Below are 25,264 nucleotides of genomic sequence, written 5' to 3' on the forward strand. Positions count from 1 at the left end.
TTCATAACATCTTTAGGGCTATAGGAGAAAAGTATTTTACCTTGACTGCAACAATCATTTCAAATTTGTCAGTGCTCCAAAAGTTGTGCAACAAAGTATTTAGTCAACAGCACCACATTTTTTTGTCGAGGCTACTTTCATTAGTTTGATTTTCAATATTGTGTTGGACTGCAATTTGCATTACCGCTTATATCAACCCTGTACTGTGCACAGCTTCCGGTTATACAATTACTTCCAAAAGTGTTTGGCCAATGGCAGAGTTCTTGTGGTTTTGTCTTTGTCCACCACCACAATGGATTTGAAATAAAATATAAAAACTTGACTCCTTTCAGCTGTTGCTTATGTGTGGGTCTCACTGCCTCCATCTGTCTTAAGTGAACAGGATCCTCAGCAGGGTTTAGATCAGGCAGCTGAATTGTTTTGTTTTCAAAAAATCTTGATTTGCTTTTGCATGATGTTTATGATCATTGGAGATCGGTTTTGTAGCATGTTGCTGAATGTGTTCCAGCGACTATCCATATAAAAATAGTTCGTCCATCATGTTGGACACGACTTTTATCCCACCACAAAATGCAGATCGAAAACAGTAGGCAAGGCCCATTACATAACAATAATGGCCGTGCAGTTTTTTTAAAGTGAACTTTTAAAAAAATCTCAATTTCTCAATTTGTTGACACAAGATCCTGTTTGGGAGAGGGGTCTCCTTCTTGGATCCACTATCCTCTGTTCTTTTACCTCTCATCTATCCTGCCATTTCCTGTGACCAGCGAGATGGGAAATACGCTCTTGAGGTGGTGCTCAACCACGATTGCTCCCAGAGAGAGATGGGGGGGGGGGGGGGGGGGGTGTCCTTGCTCTGCTGACCTCAATGTTATCCTTTTCATGACAGGAAACATGCATAACCTAGGTCCCACTAATGTGAACCGCATTCCACCACAGCTTGATCAAAGCCAGACTGCCTGGACAAGAAAGTGCCCCATAATACCATATTTTGGCCATATAATTGGAGAGTAATTATGTCTGACAAAACACTCCACAGAGGGTTTTTTTTCCTGGTTTTTTCTTCTTCCTCCCAAGTATCTTTTTTTCTGTAAGAAAACCCAGAGAAGGCTTGCAATAAACCATGTGGGATATTGTGCGCCGAGTTTGCTTGAAAGCTCTCGAGTGGAGCTAAGGGTAGGTCAGTTTTTATTGGAACACAATTGCTTATTCAGAGACTATAACAACACACAAGGGTAGCAGTAACCAGTGGCCCAGAAAAACACTGGTGCCTCTTATGATAACTGACTCTTATTCTCTGACAAGACACCACTTTTCCTAAAATCTGTATTCACCAGCTGGATTTTATTATTTACTCTGATAACATTCCGAATTATAGCCTTCCTTTTGTTATCTTCCCAGTTTTTTTTAACCTGTCCTGTTCAGGTGCATGGTCATGCACAATGGTGGATACAGTATGTAGGCCTTTTTATGCTGAAAGATTTTGCTGTGAAAAAGCAGAGTTTGAAATACTCCCTCTGTGGTTGTTTGTATTGTGATATTTACCGGACATTCAGTCGGAAAGAACAAGGTTGAATAAATGATGGCAGTAGTGTTGTTGTTCACAAAAAAAAAATGTTTCAACGAACAACTCTTTGGAGTGAACATACTGAATGGGATCACATCATTAACTGATTTGTTCCTTTCTCGGTTCAGTTGAGCTCGCTCAGCGACAAGCGTGCCAGCCGGGATCGGAACTGTTGCGTTCTGTCACTCACTTGTGAATTTTCTGCCAATAACCAATGACGCAGCCAGCATGTGGGCGGGTCAGGGACTTTACTGAATGTGACTCGTGATCGTTCACTTGCAAAAGATCGACATACTGTACATCAGTCAGTGGCCTGAGTGAATGTAACCGTTTCTTCCTTGCAGGGATATGCTTTCATTGGCTTCCATTTTTCCAAGCTAACGGCTAATGTTGAGTCAACCCCATAATAATAACCTCAAACATTCGTCGCCATTGGGGTCCCCATTATCTTACACGTAAAGTAATGACAGGAGAGGAGACCAGGTGAGGGTGAATCGGGGTGTTTAGAGCAGGCTACATCTTAATGGCCTTTTCCACCGCAGGAACCTTTACAGGAACTTCCCTATATACTCTATTAATTTGAGTTCCCCCTGATTTTTCTACCGAAAAAAAAATACCAGGGTACAGGGCTTGAAAAAAGAGGTTTAAAAAACATTGAAAAGCAAAACTTCGAATCACAGATTTTTCCAAGTTTCAGTGGAGAAGGAGCAGGCTGGAGATAATCGGTGCTAACCAAGTCGCCAGACGGCCCGCCGCCTGCTCACGGAGTGCTCGCTTTCGTCACCCAGCCGAGGTCAGGCAAGGAGGCAGTGAGGTCCGCGGCCGGGCTTAGCCAGCCAGAGAAGCGTGAGCCAGTGTGGGTTTATGTCCTAAGACATACTTCTATATCCTGTCAGGGCTCACGTCAGTGGCTGGAGTTGGACTACACTTTGGACTGGTAGCCAATTAATTGCAGAGCAGCTATTGAAGCACTATACTACCAGTGACTATTAACATCTGTTTCAAAAGGTCTGGTGTCAGTTGGACTGTTTTTTAAGCACTTTTAATCTGGAGTGTATTGCCTCCAGTGCTTTTACCATACTTCTGTCGGATTTTTGTCTTTCTCTGGTAGTTGAATAATGGCTCCGGGTAGCCGGACACTTTGCAACATTTAACTGTGATGTGACATGCATTGTGGGAGGTGGTGGTGTCAGGTGCTTGGTTAATGGACTTCAGCCTGTTATCGCGCTTTACCATTTAGGATGCTAATTAATCTCAACGTCGGTCACACCACACTTGGCCAGGCACTCTCCCACTGGCTTCTTCCTTCTGTAATTCAGCACATTTTTCAGATCCTTCCAGTACCTGGTTTACATGATATGCTGCTCATTCCGCCAGCACTAGCAACATGCGTAAAGTGAAGGAGTGAGGGAGGAAGCTGGATGAAAAATGTATAAATAGCCCAAACAAACAAACATACAAACAAAAAGCAGAGTGTTTATTAACACCCATGGGATACGACAGGAGGTGAGTGCAGGAAATCATTAGCACTGGAGTCAAACTACACTCGTTTGATCTCACTGATGGAGGAGCAAATATAATTTAGTCCGCAGCGAGTAATTTGTTTTAGCACTTAGCATGGGTTCCTTTTAATTTCGTTTTGCCTTGCATCCGTCTTTCAAAATAAATATTTTTACTTTGTACAAAGCGAATCTTTGTAAGCCTGCAGCTCAAAGACCAGCCCTCAACAACAACTAATGTTTATTCATATTTGCTTGTTTGCATCTGCTCTAGACAGTGACAGGAGCTTGTAGTGTATGCTTCTATTTGAATAGTTTCTGTATAATGAGGCGACTCAGATGTACCCTGTGACAGCTCGCAAAGGGAGGGAGAATAACGAAGTGGGTCTTTTTTTCCCCCCACAGTGGCTCTAATTATCCGGAAGACGGTGCTGAAGCTGCTGTGTCTGTTTTTTTTTTGTCTCACCTTATGTCCTCAATTTGGAGAAAGTTTATGACGATACATGCTGTTTCTAAAATCATGACACCGTTTTTAAGTTTGAAATACAACCCCAATTCCAATGAAGTTGGGACGTTGTGTTAAACATAAATAAAAACAGAATACAAAAATCATGTTCGACCTCTATTTAATTGAATACATGACAAAATACACGATATTTAATGTTCACACTGATAAACTTGATTGTTTTTAGCAAATAATCATGAACTTAGAATTTTATGGCTGCAACATGTTCCATAAAAACTGGGACAGGTTCATGTCTACCACTGTGTCACATCACCTTTTCTTTGAACAACATTCAATAAATGTTTGGGAACTGAGGAAACTAATTGTTGAAGCTTTGAAGGTGGAATTCTTTCCCATTCTTGCTTGATGTACAGCTTCAGCATAATTAAGCGTATCATCTGGTCATCAATGGCGACCGTGGAACAGTGTTCCAGCAGACACTGTTCCACGGTCGTCATTGTTGTTGCTTTGTTCTTTGTTCCGGAAAGGAAAGTAAAAACGGCTACCGGAAATGGCCATAAAATGCAGAGGACGCTCCACCCTGTGGTGTCCTAGCCATTACCAGGGGCGGTATGTGCCCCCGCCCCCCGGTACCCGGAAAAACCCACACAAGCACAGGAAGCCCGAAACTGAGATTCACACCAAAAATCTCAGAACGGTGAGGCTGTGATGCGAACCATGAGGACAGTGTGCTGCCTAAGCACAATAATTCCCTCGCAAATGTTCTTTCAACGTTTTGCAGACAATCACAACATATCATGATGCAGTTATTGTGCGATATAATGATAATGATAAAGATACAATGCAATATATGCACCACTGGAGGAGGGAAAATTTTGAAATTGTCTTTAAATATAAGAATGTAAAAAAATACACTTGTTTTACACTTTAGACACTGTATGCATTTTTCCTAAGCACAAGAAAGAAATGTTCTTTGTAAAAATACAACAGAAACAAGAACAATATCTAACGTAAGTCAAGCTTTTCACCTAACTACTCTACATTGTGTATACACATTGAATGATTTAAAAATTTGAAGCGGAATTAGACCAGAACACTCACATAGTGGAATGAATGACCCTGTGAGATATGTGTTTTTTTTATTTACAGTATCTTCTTCTTCTTTTCCTTTGGGCTTGTCCCGTTAGGGGTCGCCACAGCGCGTCATCCTTTTCCATGTAAGCCTATCTCCTGCATCCTCCTCTCGAACACCAACTGCCATCATGTCTTCCCTCACGACAGCCATCAACCTTCTCTTTGGTCTTCCTCTAGCTCTCTTGCCTGGCAGCTCCATCCTCATCATCCTTCTACCAATATACTCACTATTTCTCCTCTGGACGTGTCCAAACAATCGAAGTCTGCTCTCTCTAACTTTGTCTCCAAAACATGGAACCTTGGCTGTCCCTCTGATGAGCTCATTTCTAATTTTATCCAACCTGGTCACTCCAAGCGCGAACTTCAACATCTTCATTTCCGCCACTTCCAGATCTGCTTCCTGTCGTCTCTTCAGTGCCACTGTCTCTAATCCATACATCATGGCTGGCCTCACCACTGTTTTATAAACTTTGCCCTTCATCCGAGTAGAGACTCTTCTGTCACATAACACACCTGACACCTTCCTCCACCCGTTCCAACCTGCTTGGACCCGTTTCTTCACTTCCTGACCACACTCACCATTGCTCTGGACGGTTGACCCCAAGTATTTAAAGTCCTCCACCCTTGCTATCTCTTCTCCCTGTACCCTCATTCTTCCCCCACCACTCCTCTCATTCATGCACATATATTCTGTTTTACTTCGGCTAATCTTCATTCCTCTTCTTTCCAGTGCATGCCTCCATCTTTCCAAATGTTCCTCCAGCTGCTCCCTTCTTTCACTGCAGATCACAATGTCCCCTATTTACAGTATATGTCACAATAATATACCATTTACCATTCAAGGATGGCAAATTATTTCATGCATAGTACCTCCATTTGTATTAAGTATTAAGTCAAGTGACTTAACTGTGAACATTGCAACAATTTGTCATACTTTGAATCATGACAGATTGTTTTCTTTTTAATCAATTGTGTTTGATAAAACCATAAAACATCCTCCATTTACAAATACTTCTGGGTGAGTTCTGATGTGATCCTTAAATTGAATTAGATTCCGTCAGATTGTGGAGTTATACCTAATGAGGTGGCATATACATCATGTTTTCAGATATGTCATCATCTTGTTTGCGATTATAAATGTTTGCAAATGCATTAGCATGTCTCGCTGCCAGCACGGACTGACAAACAGCATGTGTCCTAATGTGAGGGCACCCAGGCCCTCTCCATACCTCAGCTGTGTCTCTGGCAGAGCCTGCAGGGGTTGTTAGCATTGACAGCGCCAGTCTTTCTGCATGAGACTTGCAGGCAGATTGTTGGCCAATCTGGGCTGTTGCTCTCTGATGGGTGTCAGCTGTCTGCCAGCCTTACAGCCTTTTCCTCCTCCACCACCTTGCACCCATTCCCATCATGGTGTATCTTGAAAAAAAAAAAGGGCTTTATGGAGTCTCATAATGATATGTGGCAAATGTGCAGCACAGGGGTGATTGTTAACGGCAGCAGCTGCGCAGATAGCCTGGATGATGGAAAATCAGTGGGACCTCATTTTGCTTTGCCAGTATGAATATTAATGGCTCGTTTCCAGGCCATGGCTAATGATGAGGAAAATTCCCTAATAAAAACTTGATGTGATGGGCAACGACCCGCAGGGTCACTGGAGATATTCAAAGTTAATAGTGTGCCATCAGGTGTGAGGAGTTAAGTGATTAGAGGCACAGAACCTAATCCTGATGCGCCCCCATTCCCTCTCCTTCGTCAGCCAAGAATCAGTGCGGGTGGAAGGCAGGGAGTGATAGACGAGGCTGCAATTCATTGACAGCAGGTTTACACCTTATCGTTAAGTAAGCCGTGAAGTATAGGTTACAGAATTCTTTAGAATCAGGGAAGTCTAATGTTCAATTGTTATGATAAACAATACGAGGGATTTATCTGCAACTGTGGCTAAAAAATAAATGTATACACGTACATCGAATCTTTGACAGTGGCCCCTGTTTTTAATATATAGTTTAGATGGACAGGAGGAGGGCTGGACAGACGGACGGACGGACGGACGGACGGATGGACAGATAGATAGATAGATAGATAGATAGATAGATAGATAGATAGATAGATAGATAGATAGATAGATAGATAGATAGATAGATAGATAGATAGATAGATAGATAGATAGATAGATAGATAGATAGATAGATAGAAAAGGTTTTCGAAAAAACATTTGCACTCCTGTGCTTCTGTTAGATAATGCACCACTTCTCCCAGAAAATTGTAGCAATTATAAATGCTATGGTTTTCACCTTTACTTTTTTTGTTTGCATTGGAAGACCACAAAAAAAAAGACGAGTCTGACCATTCCACTCAGAACTCCATCAAAGTGGACTAGACAAATATATTGGCACCTTCTTCAAATTCTAAGAAATATTGCAAGCATGCCATATCCATGCTAATGTACTCCTTTATGTGCTATCACCAAATAAAATCAAACAAAATCAAATTCAATCCTATAATTTGTCATTAAACTCACATGTGGCAGGTAATAGTTGCTGGCAATTAAGAAATCGCACTTGCAGCCTGTAAATATGGGGAAAAAGTCATTCAACCTTTGCGTTGCCTGTCTGTGTGTACCACCCTGAGCGTGGAGAAAAGAAAGAAGAGCAAAGAATTGTCAGAGGACTGAAAACCAAAATTGTGGAAAAACAGAGAATCTCAAGGCTACAAGTCCTTCCCCAGCGATCGGAATGTTTCTTTGTCTACTGTGTGCAACTTCATTAAGAAGTTCACAGCCAATGGCACTGTAGCCAACCTCCCTGGATGTGGATGGAAGAGAAATATTAATGAACGATTGAAACGAGGGTTGCCCAAATGGTGATCCACTTCCATAAAAATTCAAGTTCACCTGCAGACACTGGGTACAAGTGTCAGCTCACCGTTGTCATTTGAATGAAAAGGGACGCTACGTTATGAGACCCAGGAGGACCCCACTTCTGACATAGACACATAAAGAAAGCCATTTGCCAACACTTACCTGGAGAAACCACAATCCTCCTGGGAGAATGTCCCGTGGACCGATGACACCAAAGTAGAGCTTTTTGGTAAAGCGTATCCCTTTCTTGTTTAATGAAAATGAAATGAGGTCTTCAAAGAAAAGAACGGTCAAACATGGTGGAGGTTCACAGATGTTTTGGAGTTGCTTCGCTACTTCTGGTACTGGATACCTTGACTGTATGTATGGCAGCATGAACTCTGAAGACAACCGGTGTCAGAAAGCTGGGTCTACGTCAGATGGCATGGGTCTTACAGCAGGACAATGACTCAAAGAAATAGAAAAAGAAAGAAAAGACCAAGAAATGGGTGAAGACGAAGGGCTGGAGAGTTCTGAAGTGGCCAGCAATGAGTCCAGATCTAAATTCCATAGAACACCTGTGGAGCAATATCAAAACAAGAGTTGGGAAGAGGGGGTTAAAAGAGTGGGCAAAAGAACAGTGGGCCAAAATTTCGGTAGAGAGGTGGAAGAATCGTGGTGATGGTTACAGGAAGCGATTGATTTTACAATTTTTTCCCAAATTGTGTGCTGCCAAATATTCAGTTGAGGGTGCCAATAATTTTTTCCAGTCAGTTTTTGGAGTTCTGAATGATCAGATTTGGCTTTTCCTCTGCTTTTTTTGTGTCGTTGTAACACAGACAAATTACATAAATGTGACTACCGAAGTGTTTGTAATTGCTCCAATTTTCTGGGAGAAGTGGTGCATTATCTGACAGAAGCACAGTGGTGCCAATATTTTGGGCTATGACTATTCAGCCACAGGGCAAATTGACTAAACTCATACATTATTACCTTATTATTACCACAGAATATGAATATTACACACTTGAATACATATTCCAAAATCACATGTATAAAGAAACATCTCATAATATCATACATACAGTCTATGTGGTTTTTGGGAGTAATTTCCTCAGTGTGTTTCCATTCCTGTTCCTGGCACACAGTCCAGGGAACCTGCCCATCAGGCTTTTATCTGCCATTCCAACAGGCTAGTGGGCGTGGCTGGCATATTCTGTTTATTTTCTGTTTGTTTCGGAGGCGCTTTTAAGCAAAATCTTTATACTATGAAAGAATTTTGATTTAATTGGAGCACATCACAAAACAAAAACCAGTGCACCACTGCAAAGTTCATATCAAATGATGACATATAATCAGTACCTTCATAATCTAACAATTTATATTGATGGATGGATACTGTATATTAAACTAGGTTCAAATAGCTCCTTTCAGAGAATTACACAAATATTTTTTCACATGTGGGGAGTAGCTGGACCCAAGAGCAGGCGGAGGCAGATGTCAAATGATGAACATATTTGGTGCTTGCATCTGTGGGTCGAGTGCTAAAATTAAGATTCACTCTTCAATTGTAGCACGTCAGATAGTCTAACTGTACAAAGCAAGCTGGTGTATCTCTAGGGAGCTACTGTAACTATGGAAATGTCATCATTAATGCAGTTTGATGCGTAAAAAAAAAAAATTTCAAAAAATTCTTGAAAACAGTTTCTATGTGGGCACCCACGCTTTCATTTCAGCATTTATATATTTTTCTCAGTTCTACATTAACCTGGTACCCTCACACCCCAAAGCGCTCTGTACCCTCGCCTGTAGCTGGAAAAGTCAACCTGAGATGTACCGTAGCTGGAAGGAAAGATGTGGAAACGCTTACGCAACAAATTGGTTATTATTAGTGCTTAACCTCTATGGTCCCACCTTCTTATCCTGAACCTTGTCAGGCTTAAGTGTATGCTGGCTGGGTGGGTGGATGGGGTTGATCCACAGAAAGGTTTACCCTGTGGCAACATCAAGGCATCACTTTCCATCGTTTGCCACCGCAGCTCACATTTACTCAAATCTCCTCCCTTCCTCAACACTCACCCAAGTTGTGTACCTCCTTTAATTTATGGAAATGTGTGGTCCACCCCTCTATATTGAGGTTATTTTTAAAATGTTGGGTCAGTTCTCTGATTTGTAATATTTATGATGTAATCAGCATGTATAAAAAGTCTACACACCCCGTTCAAATACCAGGTTTTTGCGATATCAGAAAATTCGACCAAGATAAATCATTTCAGAATGCTTTTCACCGTTAATGTGACCTATTACCTGCACACCTCAATTGACAATAAAGTGGACATTTACTACGATATTGTGGTTGCCCAAGTGTTCACAACCTCTTATAACTGGGAATGTGGTTGTGTTTAGAATACATTTTTCACATTCAAACTCATGTTAAATTGGAGTCAGCGAACACCTGTCACCATTTAAAGTGCCTCTGATTAACCACAAATGACGCTCTGCTGTTCTAGTCGGCTTTTCTCAACATTTTTGCAGTCCCATTTTACAGCACAAGGCATGGTCTGGCGAAAGCTTCCACAGCATCAGAGGGGTCAGCAAGGCTGCTAAGAGACTGACAGCAACATGGAATGAGATTGAGAGAATGAGACTTTTTGGCAAGTATTGCCTGTTTAGTGCATTTGACAACATGTTTGCGTCTTTTTTATACAGTATGTCTGGGCTATGGGGTAGGGTGGCAAGATGGAAGACTTATCTCACAAAGAAGAAAATCCAAGCCCAGCGACATTTGCGAAAACACACACACACACACACTAGAAATTTGCACATGCATATGGCGAAATGTGTTATGATCTAATAAAAACCAAGATTGAACTTTTTGGCCATAATTTGGTGCAAACACAGAAGAAAACCATACCTACAGTTAAGCATGGTGGTGGCAGCAACATGCTTTTGGGGCGTTTTTTCTTCATCTGAAGCTCAGGCCTTAGTCAAGGTGGAGTGAATTCTTAACATTTCCAAATAGCTGTCAAGTGTTCACAAAACCTTGAGGCTTCTGTGAGAAAGCAAACAAAAAATTCAGGAAAAGACTACGAGAACATCTGGACCAGAGAAACTTTGAATGGTCGCAGGTGTGTGTGACCTCCCATTTTACAGGAGTTTAATTGTGATTGGTTAATTCTGAATACAGCTACACCCCCAATTATGAGAGGGTGGGCCACTTGTGCAACCACATTATCTCAGTTGTTTATTTTTATTTTGCCCCTTCGAAAATAAATAAATATATATATATATATATATATATATATATATATATATATATTATAAAATTGCATTGTAAAGGTTTTAGGTGACATTTGGGCTAGGTCTCATTTTTTTTAATGTCACAGAAATCTGGCGTTTTAGGGTGTGTAGAGTTTTTATATTCACTGTATATTGATATAGCAGTATGGAATGAATCAAATCCAGGTTTAAAACAGGGTCTCTCTGTGAGTTGAAAGCAGAATATAATATATTAGGAATGCACTCCAGGGTATTGAAAGCAGAGGTCACAGGCTATAAAGTTGAGATTATTTTATGGAAGGCTTCATTTTTCTGCCCTTCTCCCACGTCACCCCTCCCTTTGCTGAAATTTTTGAGTTTGCAGTCAAATAGAAAATCTTGTGGATAAAGCTTTACATCTGAAAGGAAATTGCATTCAGCTGTTATTCTGCTGCTTTTGGCTGGTGCCGCACATCTGGATCAGACCTGATTATATTAGTCCAGACAAACATCTGGTCCTCCCTGACGAAACATTTTTGGCTGCTGAAAGATCTTTTTTTTTTTTCCTTATGCGGCTATGTAGACATACAAGCTGTTTTCTTTTCCTTTTGATTGGTTTCCAGCTCTTTTCCGTCCAATACTTTTATGAGACGGTTTGACATTAATCAGATGCTATGGAAATTGCATGTTCAATGTCATCACTGTGAAGCCAAACTTATTTTAAAGATCTGACCCAGTCAGGCATGTCATGTTGTGTTTCGCTCAACTAGCTGAACTTTTACATGTATTTACAAAAATGTCTTTCATGTAAATTGTTTTATGAAATTGTCATCTGGTGGCCTAGTTTCTAAAACAAAACAAAAAGTTTTGTTCAGGCGTCAGTGAGAATGAATTCAAGTTTAATGCAATATATCTTTCAGTTTGTGTGTTTGGTTTATTATTTTAGCTTCATTATAAGTTAGTTATCCTAGAGATGCCTTACGCTGACTTCAAGCTTCTGAAATTGGGCCAGTCTTGTCATATTTGAAAGTAAAATAATGACCACAAAAATGTACCTTAAACAGGCAAAGATCATGGGCTTGCGATATGAACACAACTCACTGTAAGCTTCAGCTAACCTGTGACTTTGAACAGTTGTAAGTGTTAGAAAATGCAGGGATCGCTCATGTCATTGCCGTGCCCACCTCCGCCCAAAAGTGAATGCAACGAACGAAAAATTGAAATAAGATGTTATTTTAAAAATATTACAAATTATATGTATTTCTATATTTAGATGCGCAGAATAAAATAGTAGCCAGTTAATGATGACTGAAATGTATTTGTTTATTGCTGTTGTCTCATTTCAAGATGTCACTTCCGCTTCAAGGTGCCGAGACGTTTGCCTTTGGCTCTCGTAAATTGTCACATGCGCGGTGGGGTAGTGTACAATAAGAAAGATATTGCCGAGGTAGGGCGTCAAATTCGATAACGTTAAAGTTACCGATTACAAGTATACTGTACGTACTTATACAGTGTAGCGTCCCCCTAGCAAAATATTAAGTGTTTGTACTTGTATGGCGGTAAGCAAAGTGGACGTGTGTCTGTGGCTGATGACGAGCAGGACTATGGAGGAACCATTAAACCTTTGCATTGCACTTCTGCTCTAAATGACATTGGCTGAGAATGCCTCGATGATGAGTAAATGTACAGTAGATGCAGACCTGAGTTGGATGTGCTTGACGGCGACCACTGCAATGTTTGTCTGTGTCCCAAATTTTGCATTGCCCAAAAAAAAAAAAAAAAAAAAAAATGTCCATTTCGGTCTTGCTCTAGTCCCCATGAATAATGTACCCATTGCCCATGCCCAGCAGTCGGACAGGCATGCTGCCATATCACGCAGTTATGGCAGAGAGGCGCTCTGGGCTCCAAGATGGCAATCAAGGCTTGATTTGCCAACACATTTCCAATGATTAAAATGTAATTAGCACAAGCGAGCACCTCCTCCCCAGCTAATTTCCACACACGCTGTGACAGGCAGGCGGTCGACGGCAACCAGGCCCCAGCAGCAGATGGAGCAGAATGCAGCAGGAGGGGGAGCAACCCATTTTGCCATGTGACTATTTGTATCCGAAAACCATCAGGATGCGCCGCTATATCTGGAAGGAGCTGTTCGAAGGACGGAGCGAGGAGCCCTTGACAACACCTCGTGCAATTGGCGCTGTCAGAGCTGACCGTGGCAATGGCTGCCATCCCTCATGCTGTTACTCCAGCTTCCAGGCATACAACCATTTTGGCTTCCTCCAACTTTTTAACCCCTTCAGCCGTCCTACAGGACAACCTGGCTCAGGCTGATAAACAGACCCCATCCTGTGAGCAAAGGGATGCTTTAATGAAACCACTATCAACCATAATTAATTCTATGGTCGTGGCTAGAAAGCAGCTTTACCTGAAGCTCATGCCACTCATGGGGACATCAGTGTGAAACCGTTGCACATTTGTCTTTAAAACATCATATGTTAGTCTTTTTGGACCAGAGGATTTATCAGAGGCCTCACACGCCTCTTTTATATGTGTGATGTGGTTAAGTCCACAGTTCTGGCATTTATTTCAGTAGTTAACTGGATGAGCAGACTTGCTGCAATATTTAACATTTGGTCTGTGACTTCTAATGTTCCCCTGCTTTTCAAGAAGTATTACTCACATATGGGGAGGATTTAGGACAAGAATAATTCACTCAGAGTCAGACCAATGTAAACAATGGCCTTACGCTCAGACAGAGAACTTCATAGGCGCATGTAGCTAAAAGTAAGACCCCATTGAGAGCAGCGGGGCAATCAGAAGTGGTCCGGATACAAGCCAACATCAACAGCTCTTAGAGCTGAAGTTAATGTTTGACATTCTTGAGTTACTTAAACGAAACACGAGGTTCTTGTTATACAGTATAATAATGCCCTCTGTAAATAGTGAGCCTGGATGGAGATCACTTTCTTTAGTCAGCCGCCCCCCTCCTTGGACTCATGGTTTCCTAATTGTACATGACTGTTGCTTCAAGTTAGAACCGTTTACGTAACTCCGCCTGTCAGAGTGGTCTCAATGGCACCACTGTTGTGCTTTTACTCATTGCAGTAGACCATGGTCATTTTGTCAGAAATCGAAAACCTCTGGCATACGCTATCTCTGTTCAGCAGACATGACCTCCCAGTCTTTGAGATGTGTAACATTATTTTACATTCAACTAAAGCGCTACAGATTTATTCATGAGCTCCCACTCACCATAATTGGGGCTCACCTGTTGAAATAAAAACATACTTATCGTGGTTCAGTGAGGTTTTCCTTTTCTTTTTAACATTTTTAACATATTTGCCAAGCCAAGACTCTCTTAAGATATGTTTACACCACAATGACTACTTTTAAAAAAAAAAAAAATTGAAATTCTGTCAAACTCATCCTTGTTCACACTAACATGCAAAAAAAAATCCAAATCAGTAATATTCATGGAAGGCCAGAGAGCAATACATCTTTTGAATGCCTTTCGTCAGCATCATTTCGTTAGCCTCATAGCATAGTTGTCAGTAATGAATTTGAACATTTTTGTAAAACAAGAACAATTTTTTTTTTTTTTACCAAGCACATTGGTATTTTGTATTGATATTGCAACAGTATGCAAAAATGGCTTGGGCAAATTTTCTATGAGGCTAACAAGACAAAGTAAGTACGAAGGCATGTTGCGTCTGCTGGAGGTGCAAGTAAACGGTCCACCATTACTGTTTTGACATTTGTTTGTTTGCTTTCAAATTCCACTTTACAACACAATTGATTTGAGTTTTCAGTTAAAAATGCTTGAATCGCGCATCCGTATTAACGACCGTGACCATAAATGACGCTTGTAGCACCAGCTGAATTTTGGAGCTCCCTTGCCTAAAAAACATACTTCAGGTATGGTCCTCCAATCATTCTTGACATTTCCAAGCACACTCCAGAAACCTCAAGGCTAATTTTTTTTCTTCTCTGATTTTCGTGTAGAAATAAAAAGATGAAAAGCATCGCACACATGTAGGCATTTGTCTCCCCTGCAGGAAGATATTTATTATTTTTGCCATGATCACTTGTGACAGCTCAGGCTTGATTGTATGCTTGGGTTTTTTTGTTTTTTTTTAATCTTTATACTGTCAGCATTATTTTCTTTACCGTTTTTCTGTGAAAGCTTCGATTCTGTAAGGATGATTACATCGTCTATGCTTGCATGTCAAGCCTGATTTTATTTTATTTTTTGTATTATTATTACTATAAAAGGTATTTCGATTTTATTAAGTTTTCCATTTTATTACCCTTTTTGTTGCTCTGGGAAATTTACATACCTCTATTCCCGGGGAAAAGAATGTAATGACAGCGATTTATTTGATTTTCTCTCCCCCTACTAGCAGTGTGAGTGCTTCGTTTAGCAGTACCTGCGAATGCGACAGGCGGTGGGATGAGAAGTGAAAGAGAGCAGTTGATTAAATCATCATCAAGTCGCAACGCAGAAAGTCAATTCTGCTTGCCGTCTAGAATGATATCCTTTTATCTTAAAGTAATGAGCTATGGCACTTTTGCATCGGATAATACGATGAGTTCCATTAGGATGTTCCATTTGCTTCACAAGCAAGGGCAAGTCATTCCAGCCGGCTTCTCTCTTGGCAATCAAAGCAATCGGCCGCGCGAGCAGGAGAGGGGAAAACGAGGGAAAAGATAAAGGGGATCTGAAAAAAAAGAAAAGTTGCTCCCAACATGATAGATAAAACTCAAATAATGGTTGTTTGAACCTGTCGCACGCCCGCGTTCCCGATTGCGCTGCGTGTACCGTTAGAGGAGTTGCTAATGAGTACTCAGTTTGCTGTCACATTCTGACGAGCCTCAATATATTGAAGTTGTCAAGGCAGCTTCTACTTAGATTTTGTCGGCAGTTCTGTGCGGGTGGCCGCGAGAGACGTCTATCCCAGTTATGACTATTCACAAACTGAATTGGATGTATAGAAATGCACACATATTTTAAACAAAATAAGAATAATTGAATCTATTTGCACTTACTGCATTTGGATTAAAGTAGAGTGGAAACTTGGGTTACAAATTTAATTTCTTCTGTGACCCCATTTGTAACCTAAACCGAGGCAATGTTTCCCACGTTTCCCGGTATATTGCTCATTAACTTTAACTAAGGAGGGGAAAGGGGAGGGGGACTACAGCTCCTTCATTGAAGAAAAGTCTTCCACCATTATAACATGGGGAAATTCTGATTTAGGTGTTTTTTTTTTTTCTTTTGTCGGTTAATTTTCTAATTCATTGGTTGACTTTAGCACAATTCAACCGATCCAAGGAAACCGCTTGGTCGTTTAAAATATTCATTGCTCCGTTGGGCAATTTTCCGCTTTGATCATTTTTAATCGTTTTTTTTTTTTTTTTTTATTACCTCGCTCACGCTATCACCAGAATTTTCGAATGTGTTTGTCAGTCTAATACAGACCAAAACAACAACAACAACAACAACAACAAAGATACGGTAGCCTGCCCTGCTTGCATTGCGTGATGCACAGAGCCTATGATGATTACACAACGCGAGAAGCACAGCACAGGTCCTTCCGCTCATCTATGACAAGTGCCTCCTCACCCGATCTTTAGCGGTTTCCCTTTTCTTATGAGCCATTCTGACTCTTCAGCAAAACGTCTGTGTGCCAACATCGCACCGACTTGCGTGTTCATTGGTAAACAATGCAGCTGCCGCTCAGATCTGTGATTAGGTGAATGTGAGAACCTCTGCGGAACTTCCGCCGAGCAACGTGTGGACAGCTATTTTGACGTGATTACGCTGACATTAGCTGGCGACCAGTTCAGGGTCGTTGACGTGTCATTGTAATATTTGAGGATGCACTTCAAGACATTACAAAAATAAACATACACGCTAACGTACCCTGTTGCTGAGCACTAGCTACTGCCCTATTGTACTCGACAATGTCAAGCGCTCAATTTCCTCTCAAATAAAAGAAATCTGCAGAACCTCGCCAACAGCCTATGATAAGTAAAAATAGAAGGCCCTCATTTTCATCCTTCATGTTTTGTCTCGCTCATAGTGATGCATCCAGCGCCGTGTAGTTTTCATAGTTTCTTGTGTTAATACATTGGATTGGAAGACCAACCGCCACAAACTAGAGCCAGGACTGTACAATATGGCGGCATTATTTGCCCCGAATTGTTTTTATTCTCATAAGCCAGAGCAAGATTCATACGGGCAGGTGTGAGAAAACATGACTCTCTCGCGCAGAGCCTTCAGCTCAACCAATGAAACAACTTTGGCATAGTCCTGTTTTCCGTTGGACTGCATTGTGACCTTACAAATGTTCTTTTGGATGAATGGACACACATTCCCACAAATACTCTCCTTCCTAATAGAGTGGAAGCTGTGTGGTTACCAACCCCATAATTCTTTTCAATCTTCCGTTCCTACATATGTCATGTCCAATTGTCCAAATGTGTCCCTTATAATGAGAACCTTTTCTCCCTTGTCTCATTTATTCATTATGCGGAGAAGGGTGTTGGCTTTCACACTGTATTGGGGATGGATGTTGGAATGTTGTAGGAAGTGGGCAGAGAGCAAGCGAGAGAGAAATAAAGAGCAAGGGAACGTCTGAGAAGTGTTTGCCCAGTGCGTTTATTGCCCCTGCATAATTTATGAGTTGCTGGAGCTGACCATCATGGCAGCGTGCCGCCGGCTGCCCCTGGGGCCATGTGGGACAGGCCTGTAAATTGGATGCTGTGCTCCTGCTGAGCTCGCATTGGCCCCTTTTTTGCATGCTGCCTGAGAAACATACGAGCCACATGGCCAGGCTGCTGCTACCTTTGAGCTCCGCAGGGTCCAGATCAGCAAAAAATGAGATTGAAGCAAACAAAAAAAAAGTAAAAAGAGAGAGAGAGCCAAGACAGAAGTACTTTCTGTCGCTTGCTCCCCGGGCTGTAAATCTTTTCATCCTTCTCGCCCTTGCCCTCCCCTCTCCCACACACACAAATATACGATGCCAGCCCCTGTCTACATTACCCCCCAGTGCCTTCTTCATTACTGACTTCAGTGCTTCTCTGCACCTCAGCCATATGCACAACTTTGACGCTGCCAGTCACCCAGCATGACACTAATTAGTTGATAAAGAATTAAGTGGACCTTGAAATTGAAATTGGATGAGGGAAAAAAATGAAATCTAACACCTTTTTCCTGTCGCCATTGACAAGGTTGCCTTCCTCTTCCCCCTCTTCACCCCCAGCCTCACGCAAAAACACATGAAATAATAATTGTTGTAGAAGTTCTTGTTCATGAGGTTCCAGCTCCAACTGAGCGTTAGATACATGTCATCAAGTGATCTTCAGGTACATATCATAGATCATTTTACACTTGAGACTATGTAAGTCCCGCGATGCACATGTCATGGAAACAATGAGTCCCAGCCCTGGAGCAAATGAGTCCCTGCAATTTCTCATCACGAAATACCGACACAGTAATCCTCCGCTCCGTCACGGTTCTTGCTTCACCCTCCCGCTATATTGCAGATTTGTATAGCCGTTGTTACAGTATCTTTTGGACTGTTTGTACAATATGTTTGTTTTATCCATTACTCTTGCGCCTTCTCAATATATGTGTTTAGACCTGCCACGACAGCAGAGTGCCAGCTACATGAAACAAATAGTTGACTTTCCCTAAAGCGTCGCTGCTTTCATGAGCGGTGCGCTTGGTGTGACCACAACAATGACAATTTATTGAAAAAAAAGTCTCCGTTGTATATATGGAACGATAACCCGCCCTGCTCTGCTTCTGATGGGCTACTGGCTCGCACCGACACAGGACTCGTACTTTTAGTGCATAATGATTCGCTGAAGCACTACAGCAACACACACACATACGTGTGACGCAGTTTCACCATTCTTTATGCGTCCCTGCTCATTTTTGTGCGTCTCAGACGCGGGGTGCACATCAAACGAGATCCCTGCATGTTATCAAGGGATCTACATACGTCTACACCTACCAAGGCTTTTGTCAGCTTGTGACATTCATACTGTCACAGAAAAGATTACAATTGCAGTACATTTGAAGTGCGTGGCAGTTTCAAATGCATGGAACCTCATCCAATATCTGATTTGTCTTTCTATCTCTTGCAGTGTGACACAGAGACGGACCAGGACGACAAGGTAAGCCTGACAATTTCCATAGCATTTTGCGAGTGTCTGAATCACTTTTGAATCAGATTCACTGTTCGTCATTTAGGAGTTAATTAGGAGTTAATTTAATTACAATCAAACACCCTAAAAATAAATACTACCACACTATAAGTAGTTAGACATGAATTGTAAATGTACTTACTGACATACAAAATCTAAATCTAAATCTAGACTTCTGGATTTTAAGGATTTATCATGAAGTCAAATTGAGGGTGTTTTAATAAGAATAACACAAACAGAGTCAATACCTTGCATTTTTACGTTTTCCTGGTTTGTATTCAAACCATCCATTTACCACGCAATCTATCCATGGCATCATTTTTGCTTCTTTTGTTAAAAATGTAAATGCTCTCAAGGAATTGAATATAGAGTATGCAGAAAATGCATTTGCACTACATTATACTGGCTTAAAATATGAATAACCAATGATTCAAATGATACCAATATATAAAAGGTTTCAAAGGCTTTATTGTCATACGATTGAGTCATTAGTCCGAATAAATTCGTACTTTACTGCGCACGCTTAAATTCTAGAGAAAGCTTTTTTTTTTTAAATAAATAAATAACAATAGTAAAAATAGAGAGTTGCAAATGAGCATGTTTATGATTTGTGCAAGAGTTAGGTAAAAGTATTTACTGTACATTCATGTAAAGATGTGTATTTGTAATATGGATCTTGAAAGTCCCCACATGCAACGCAACATTTTTTAAGAAACAATCATTATTGAGCTATATCTGCCATTAAGAAATCAAAGATTGTCATTGGGAAAATACAACAATGAAAAAAGGTTTTCAGTCACTACTCAAATCTTAAGTTTTCAGGTATTTTGGAGAATTACTGTAAAGCAACATTTTGAGTCATATCTAACCAAAAATGTTTGCAGGTAAATTCATTTACAACAGTTTGCGGAGTTTTATGATTATTTTATATATTTTGTAGTACATTTTACTGTGTCAAACATGTATTGACCCTAAATGTTGCAATTAGATAAAAACATTTTTGTCTGTCTCCTGTATTTAAAAGTGTCGAAAACAAATATTTGATGTCTGCCATATGTTGGCCAGTGTCGGTCACAAACAGGCTCACTTGTTTTGAATCCTGTTTGTAGTATTTGCTGCTGCCTCAGTCGTCCAGGTATTCTGTTTTTTTGAAGCAATATGATCTCACGACTTGGAACTAGCAAAATAGCTCCGCTCTAATGGATTACTAATGCTTGTTGCCTGCATCTCTTGCATGGACAGAGCAGCAAATTGAGTCATTGCTCCGTGTTGTCAATTGAAACCGGTCCTGTCTTTGTTGTTTCCTTTTCGTTTCTGGAATCAAGAGAGCGCACGTTGCCCTATAATCCCTCAACTGACTGCATTAATTCACTTGGGCACATGTTCCGCCTCTGACGAACAGCGTCGACTACACCTTGCTGTCATTGATTAATTGTATATTAAAGAAACAGAGCAGTGAATGAGTAAATATGGGACCTCTGTGACAGGGGGGGGGGGGGTGACTCATGTGTTCCGCCTTGTTGTTAGGGAGTAATTTGAGCTCCCACACGATGCATTTCCCCCTCCAGAGTCCACATCACCTCTGTCATTATCTGCTCCTGCCAGGCCCTTTACACTCTTCGCCCACTACCACTGTTGTGATTTGCATTCCGTGGATGATGCGGTCTACTACTAACACCGCAGTCGAGAAGGATGCTGAAAATAATTGGAATGGTTTGAATGGGTCAAATGTATTCCGAAGATGACAAACGAGGTTTATTTAGTTTCCCTTCAAAAGCAGGAAATGGAAAAAATGTCCCCCGGAGAAATCACGCTCTGCATGTGTAGCGGGTCTCTGCCGTGTCGACTGGAGCTGCCAGCCTCTGATAAGACACTATTTGGATCTCAGAATTTGCGTGTGTGTGCACTTTTGCTCATATGTTTGTACGTGTGTGTGTGTGTGTGTGTGTGACTGTTCGGAAACTATCAAAGCCTTTGCACAGTACAAAAGGATAGACCTTTAAAAATGTTAGCAGCATGTTAAGCAGAGTACATACATATTCATTTTATAATGTCATTAAGATTTGAACGATCTGTATGTATTCGGCTATGGTGTAGCGTCCAAGCAGAATCAGATGTTCATTTTAATCGGGATGGGACCTGGACAGCTTCGTCCTAGTGACGATGCTTTGTGTGAGTCGCAATACATCGTTCATATGCTTCCGCCAAAGGACAAGTAAAATAGCCTCCTCTCACATTTAGACTTACGAAAATACATATTTGATATGAAATATTTACTCGTGAGTCATCACTTAGCTACAGAGTCTGGACCTTGACTTTATGATATTGTCAGGAGCACTTAGGCAGTCACTTTAGACTCACTGATGCTTGAGTGTTCTTGCTTATAAGTGGCATCTTAAAACTACGAAAATATTTTAGGATACATTTTCACTGGTGCTCAAGTGGTTTTCAAAATGAACCATTCCTATATTTTCAGTACTCAGGCCTTAAAGGTTTTAATCACATTTGAGCTTTTTAAAATATTTGACAAGCATCATTTATTTCATCAGCATCCACAAACTCTACGTGCTATTATTTGAAGTAGTTTAGCTTCGTTAATATCGGTCAAGCCGCGCTGGACCGTAATGTGTGTAGTCATTTGGGGCAAGGGATCGAAGTGGGTGCTTTAGAGCAGCCGGGAGAACTTGTTTGTCCTTGACATAAAATAAAATTTGCTATTTATCTTCCTTTATTGTTTTGCTGTGTTTGCCCTCCGGCAATCCTCACAGAAGAGTTGTGTTTCCCAATGACTTGGCAGCACTGTACATAAAACCAGTTTACAATCCACCCCCCCTACCACCCAAACCCGCCCTCCCTGCACCGCAGTGGGAAAGAAGAGTAATAAAAAGGAAAGAGCAACTTGTCAGCATTAAAAGATTATGTGTTTTGCCCCCTCCAAAGGAGGAGAGTAGTGTTTACAGGCTTGAGTGGGTGCTCGCTAGGTTGAGGCTGAGGCTGATTGCACTAGAGTACCCTGTCAGCCAGTGATTTGTCATGTACTTTATCATCCTTGTCACTCTGCCGAGCGTTGTCATAGGTAACGTTCCCACCTCCCCCCTTCCCCCTCTCCCCCCTGTGCTTTGTACTCAGTCAGTGCAGGAAATTTGTATTTACTTTGGGGGAGTGTAATTTGTTCCTCATGGATAATATGACCCTTAGCAGAGCCGGACCATGGGTTAGTTGAAGTGATATTTTCCGGTAATGGTAGTCGTACATCATGGCTGTCAGGGCGGGTTAGGAGGCGAGCACATTATAGCTCCATTTTAGCACTGCAGGCATCTGGGATTATTTTCCATAACCAAGTATGACATGACCGCTCTGCAGAGTGCATTAAATTTTTACTAGCTTTTTTCCCTCCCCCTGCAACTTCTGTGGCTTTACCCCCGGTCTGGATCTCAGGGCTGCCACAGTGATAGATATTCCCAGACCCCCCCCCCCCCCCCACACACACACACCCCCCACCCCCCCACCCCATTCCCCTGAGTCCCAGTAGCTCTCTCCAAGGTTAGCGGGTGTCACAGACCTACACGGCTCTCCTCCATCCAATAACTGGCAAATCCCTGCTCCCTGTGAGGTACATTCTCACAGGACATCGGTTCACCACCATCACATATAAACAGAGGTACAGGAATTGAGTAGCCATGTTGGATGAGGGTGAAGAAAAGACACGAGGTGCATCGCACCACCCTCAATGTTCAGTAGGCAAATCTGAAGTCAATCTTATGTCGTCATTTTGTCTTAAATGCATCAGAGGAGGCTCCGCAGAAGAGCTGTGATCAAGAATCACAGGAGTATCATTTGCATAAGTCTTTTTGGTTCTTACCTGCACAACTAAACCAGCATATACCAGCTACAGTAAATATAAAATAAAAGGATGCACACACCCGTTCCAATGCCAGGTATGTGTGATATGACAAATTCAGATCAAGGTAAATCATCCATCCATCCATCCATCCATTCTCTCTATTGCTGATCTGCACCCTCACGAGGGACGCCTATCGCAGTAGGCGAGAGGCAAGGAACACCCCGAACTGGTCGCCAGCCAATCGCAGGTCACATATAGCCAAACAACCAATCACACTCACATTCAAACATATCAAATAATTTAGTCTTCAATTAACCTACCATGCATATCTATCTCGATATCTATCTGGAGAAAACCCATGCAGGCAAGGGGAGAACATACAAACGCCACGAAAGAAGGCCGCAGGCCAGATTTGAACCCACAACTCCTAAACTGTGAGGCGGATGTGTTTCCAGTTTCAACCGGGCCGCCCCCAAGATAAAGTGTTTTATAAAAATCTGCGGCATTTTTTTTTTTGTTCTCATCTTTTAAGAGAAGTACAAATGAACGACTGAGGTTGTGCAAGTGTTCACACCCTCTGATACCTGGGACGTTACTGTGTTCAGAAGCAATCACCTGACACCATTTACTGATTGATCCCAAATAAATTACAGATGTTCTAGTAGGATTTTCCTGGCATATTTTTCTTTCTTGCAGAAACCTTGAAGGTTTTGTGCTCAAACTGACTGCTATTTCAAACTGTTCATAATTCCTTCCACCTCGTCAAAGTTCCCAGGTCCAGCTGAAGACACACAGCCCCAAAGCAAGATGCTGACACCAGCCTGCTTCACTGTAGGTCTGGTGTTCTTTTGGTGGTTATGTGTTTGTGCAAAAGATAGCTTTTTGAATTATGACCTAAAATTTTAACCTTGGTTTCATCAGATCAAAACACATTTTCCCACTTGCTAATTGCTCATTCAACGATTAGTGATACAGTGAATATGACCGCAAGGCCAATATTTACCACACGATCAACAGTCAGGGTTTTATGAAATATAATGCACACATATCAACTTTGCCCGACAAATAGCTAAGGCGCACACACTCATCAGAATCAGAATCATCTTTCTTTGCCAAGTATGTCCAAAAAAACACACAAGGAATTTGTGGGCAGGAACCAATCTAAGTAAAGAGCAATGTTTAGCTTGTCTTACCAGTGGTAAATTTATTTACAAAGAGTACCGTTAAAGCATGCTGGTACCGCAGGGCTTCACCGTCGCTACAATATGTAGGCCACTGTTAGATTTGTACTGTATGTATGTTTTATAAGTAATATTGGCTGCTGTTAAAAAGGGTTTATTTAACCCATGATTCAAAAGTTTTGGCTCACTTATGAATGTCCCTATTTTTCAAAGTTAATGTGGTAAAAAAAAAAAAAACATTGCTTTTATTTAAAAAATCAGGATGCCACCAAATGACCCTCATATACTGTACATTTTTGTAACAGAGCAGGACTTTAATTTGTTCTTTTGTCTTTGTCATTTTTTTATTGTTTTAGTTTAAATATGCATATTTTTCAAAAGCCTTGTCATTTGGGGCAGCATTTAATTCTGAAATGACCTTCAGTTACACTTGTTCATGGTTACAATGCATTGAAAGTGTTATTTGGATGTGATGATCCTAAATGGCCACATCAAGCACGAAGTTTGCAAATGAAGAAATAGTTTTAGGATCGTACAAATAAAGACTTCAGAAATGCCCACGGTCTCTTGAAGAATTTACATACACACACATCTGCAGAGTTCATTTGGATGGGAATGAGGTAAGACAAATAGATGGACCTCTCTCATCTTTACACATAACAGGGTTCATACAGAACAATGTTGCTGAGATGCTGATAGCGTTTGTTTCTTCTCCCTCTTACATCTGTCATTTGATCTTCCTTTCCTTGACAACAAGGTCAGCAGTGTAAAGGCCATCTCTGGCCATGGACAAATGGTTGGCCCTCCCCACCCCACACTCCAAAGTCTGCTAATCAGAACAGTCTCTGAGGTGGACGACCAGGCGGAGCTCATTAGGGCACCCTAGAAGAGAAATGAATGTGGAGATTGTAGGGCTGGCAGAGAGCCACGCTGATGAGGCCCAGGGTGGGGAGGAAGAGGGTGTTGGATGGATAGACCCTGTCTGATGGTTGACCTGGCCAGCAGGCAGTAACAGTCTCCAGAGGCACATGCTAATGTACACGCACACACCTGTCGTCTCCATGTCGCCGCTGCTTCCCCTCTGTCAACCAACCACCGTAGTGTGCTTTCTACACCTTGCACTACAATATTGACACCGTAAAGGAGGAGACCACAAGAGAGAGAAGAGGTCAGGGAAGAAACGATTCTGCCCTCAATGTCAGATCCATAATTAAATGGAAACTGCCAAATCACCAAAAATAAAATGTCTGGGTGCTATGCATAGA

General features: G+C 41.5%; 1 protein-coding gene across 13 annotated transcripts in view; it reads left to right on the forward strand.

Annotated features, from left to right (window-relative positions):
• Positions 1 to 25,264, forward strand: part of auts2a (activator of transcription and developmental regulator AUTS2 a) — a 316,982-nt gene that overhangs the window by 192,034 nt on the left and 99,684 nt on the right. For all 13 annotated transcript variants that reach the window (XM_061702005.1, XM_061702003.1, XM_061702011.1 and 10 more), the window contains one exon: positions 18,915 to 18,944. In XM_061702005.1, coding sequence (XP_061557989.1) covers positions 18,915 to 18,944 — 30 coding nt within the window. The remainder of the gene's footprint in view (positions 1 to 18,914; positions 18,945 to 25,264) is intronic.

Source organism: Phycodurus eques, chromosome 17 (assembly GCF_024500275.1).
Source record: "Phycodurus eques isolate BA_2022a chromosome 17, UOR_Pequ_1.1, whole genome shotgun sequence".
Taxonomy (NCBI): Eukaryota; Metazoa; Chordata; class Actinopteri; order Syngnathiformes; family Syngnathidae; genus Phycodurus; species Phycodurus eques.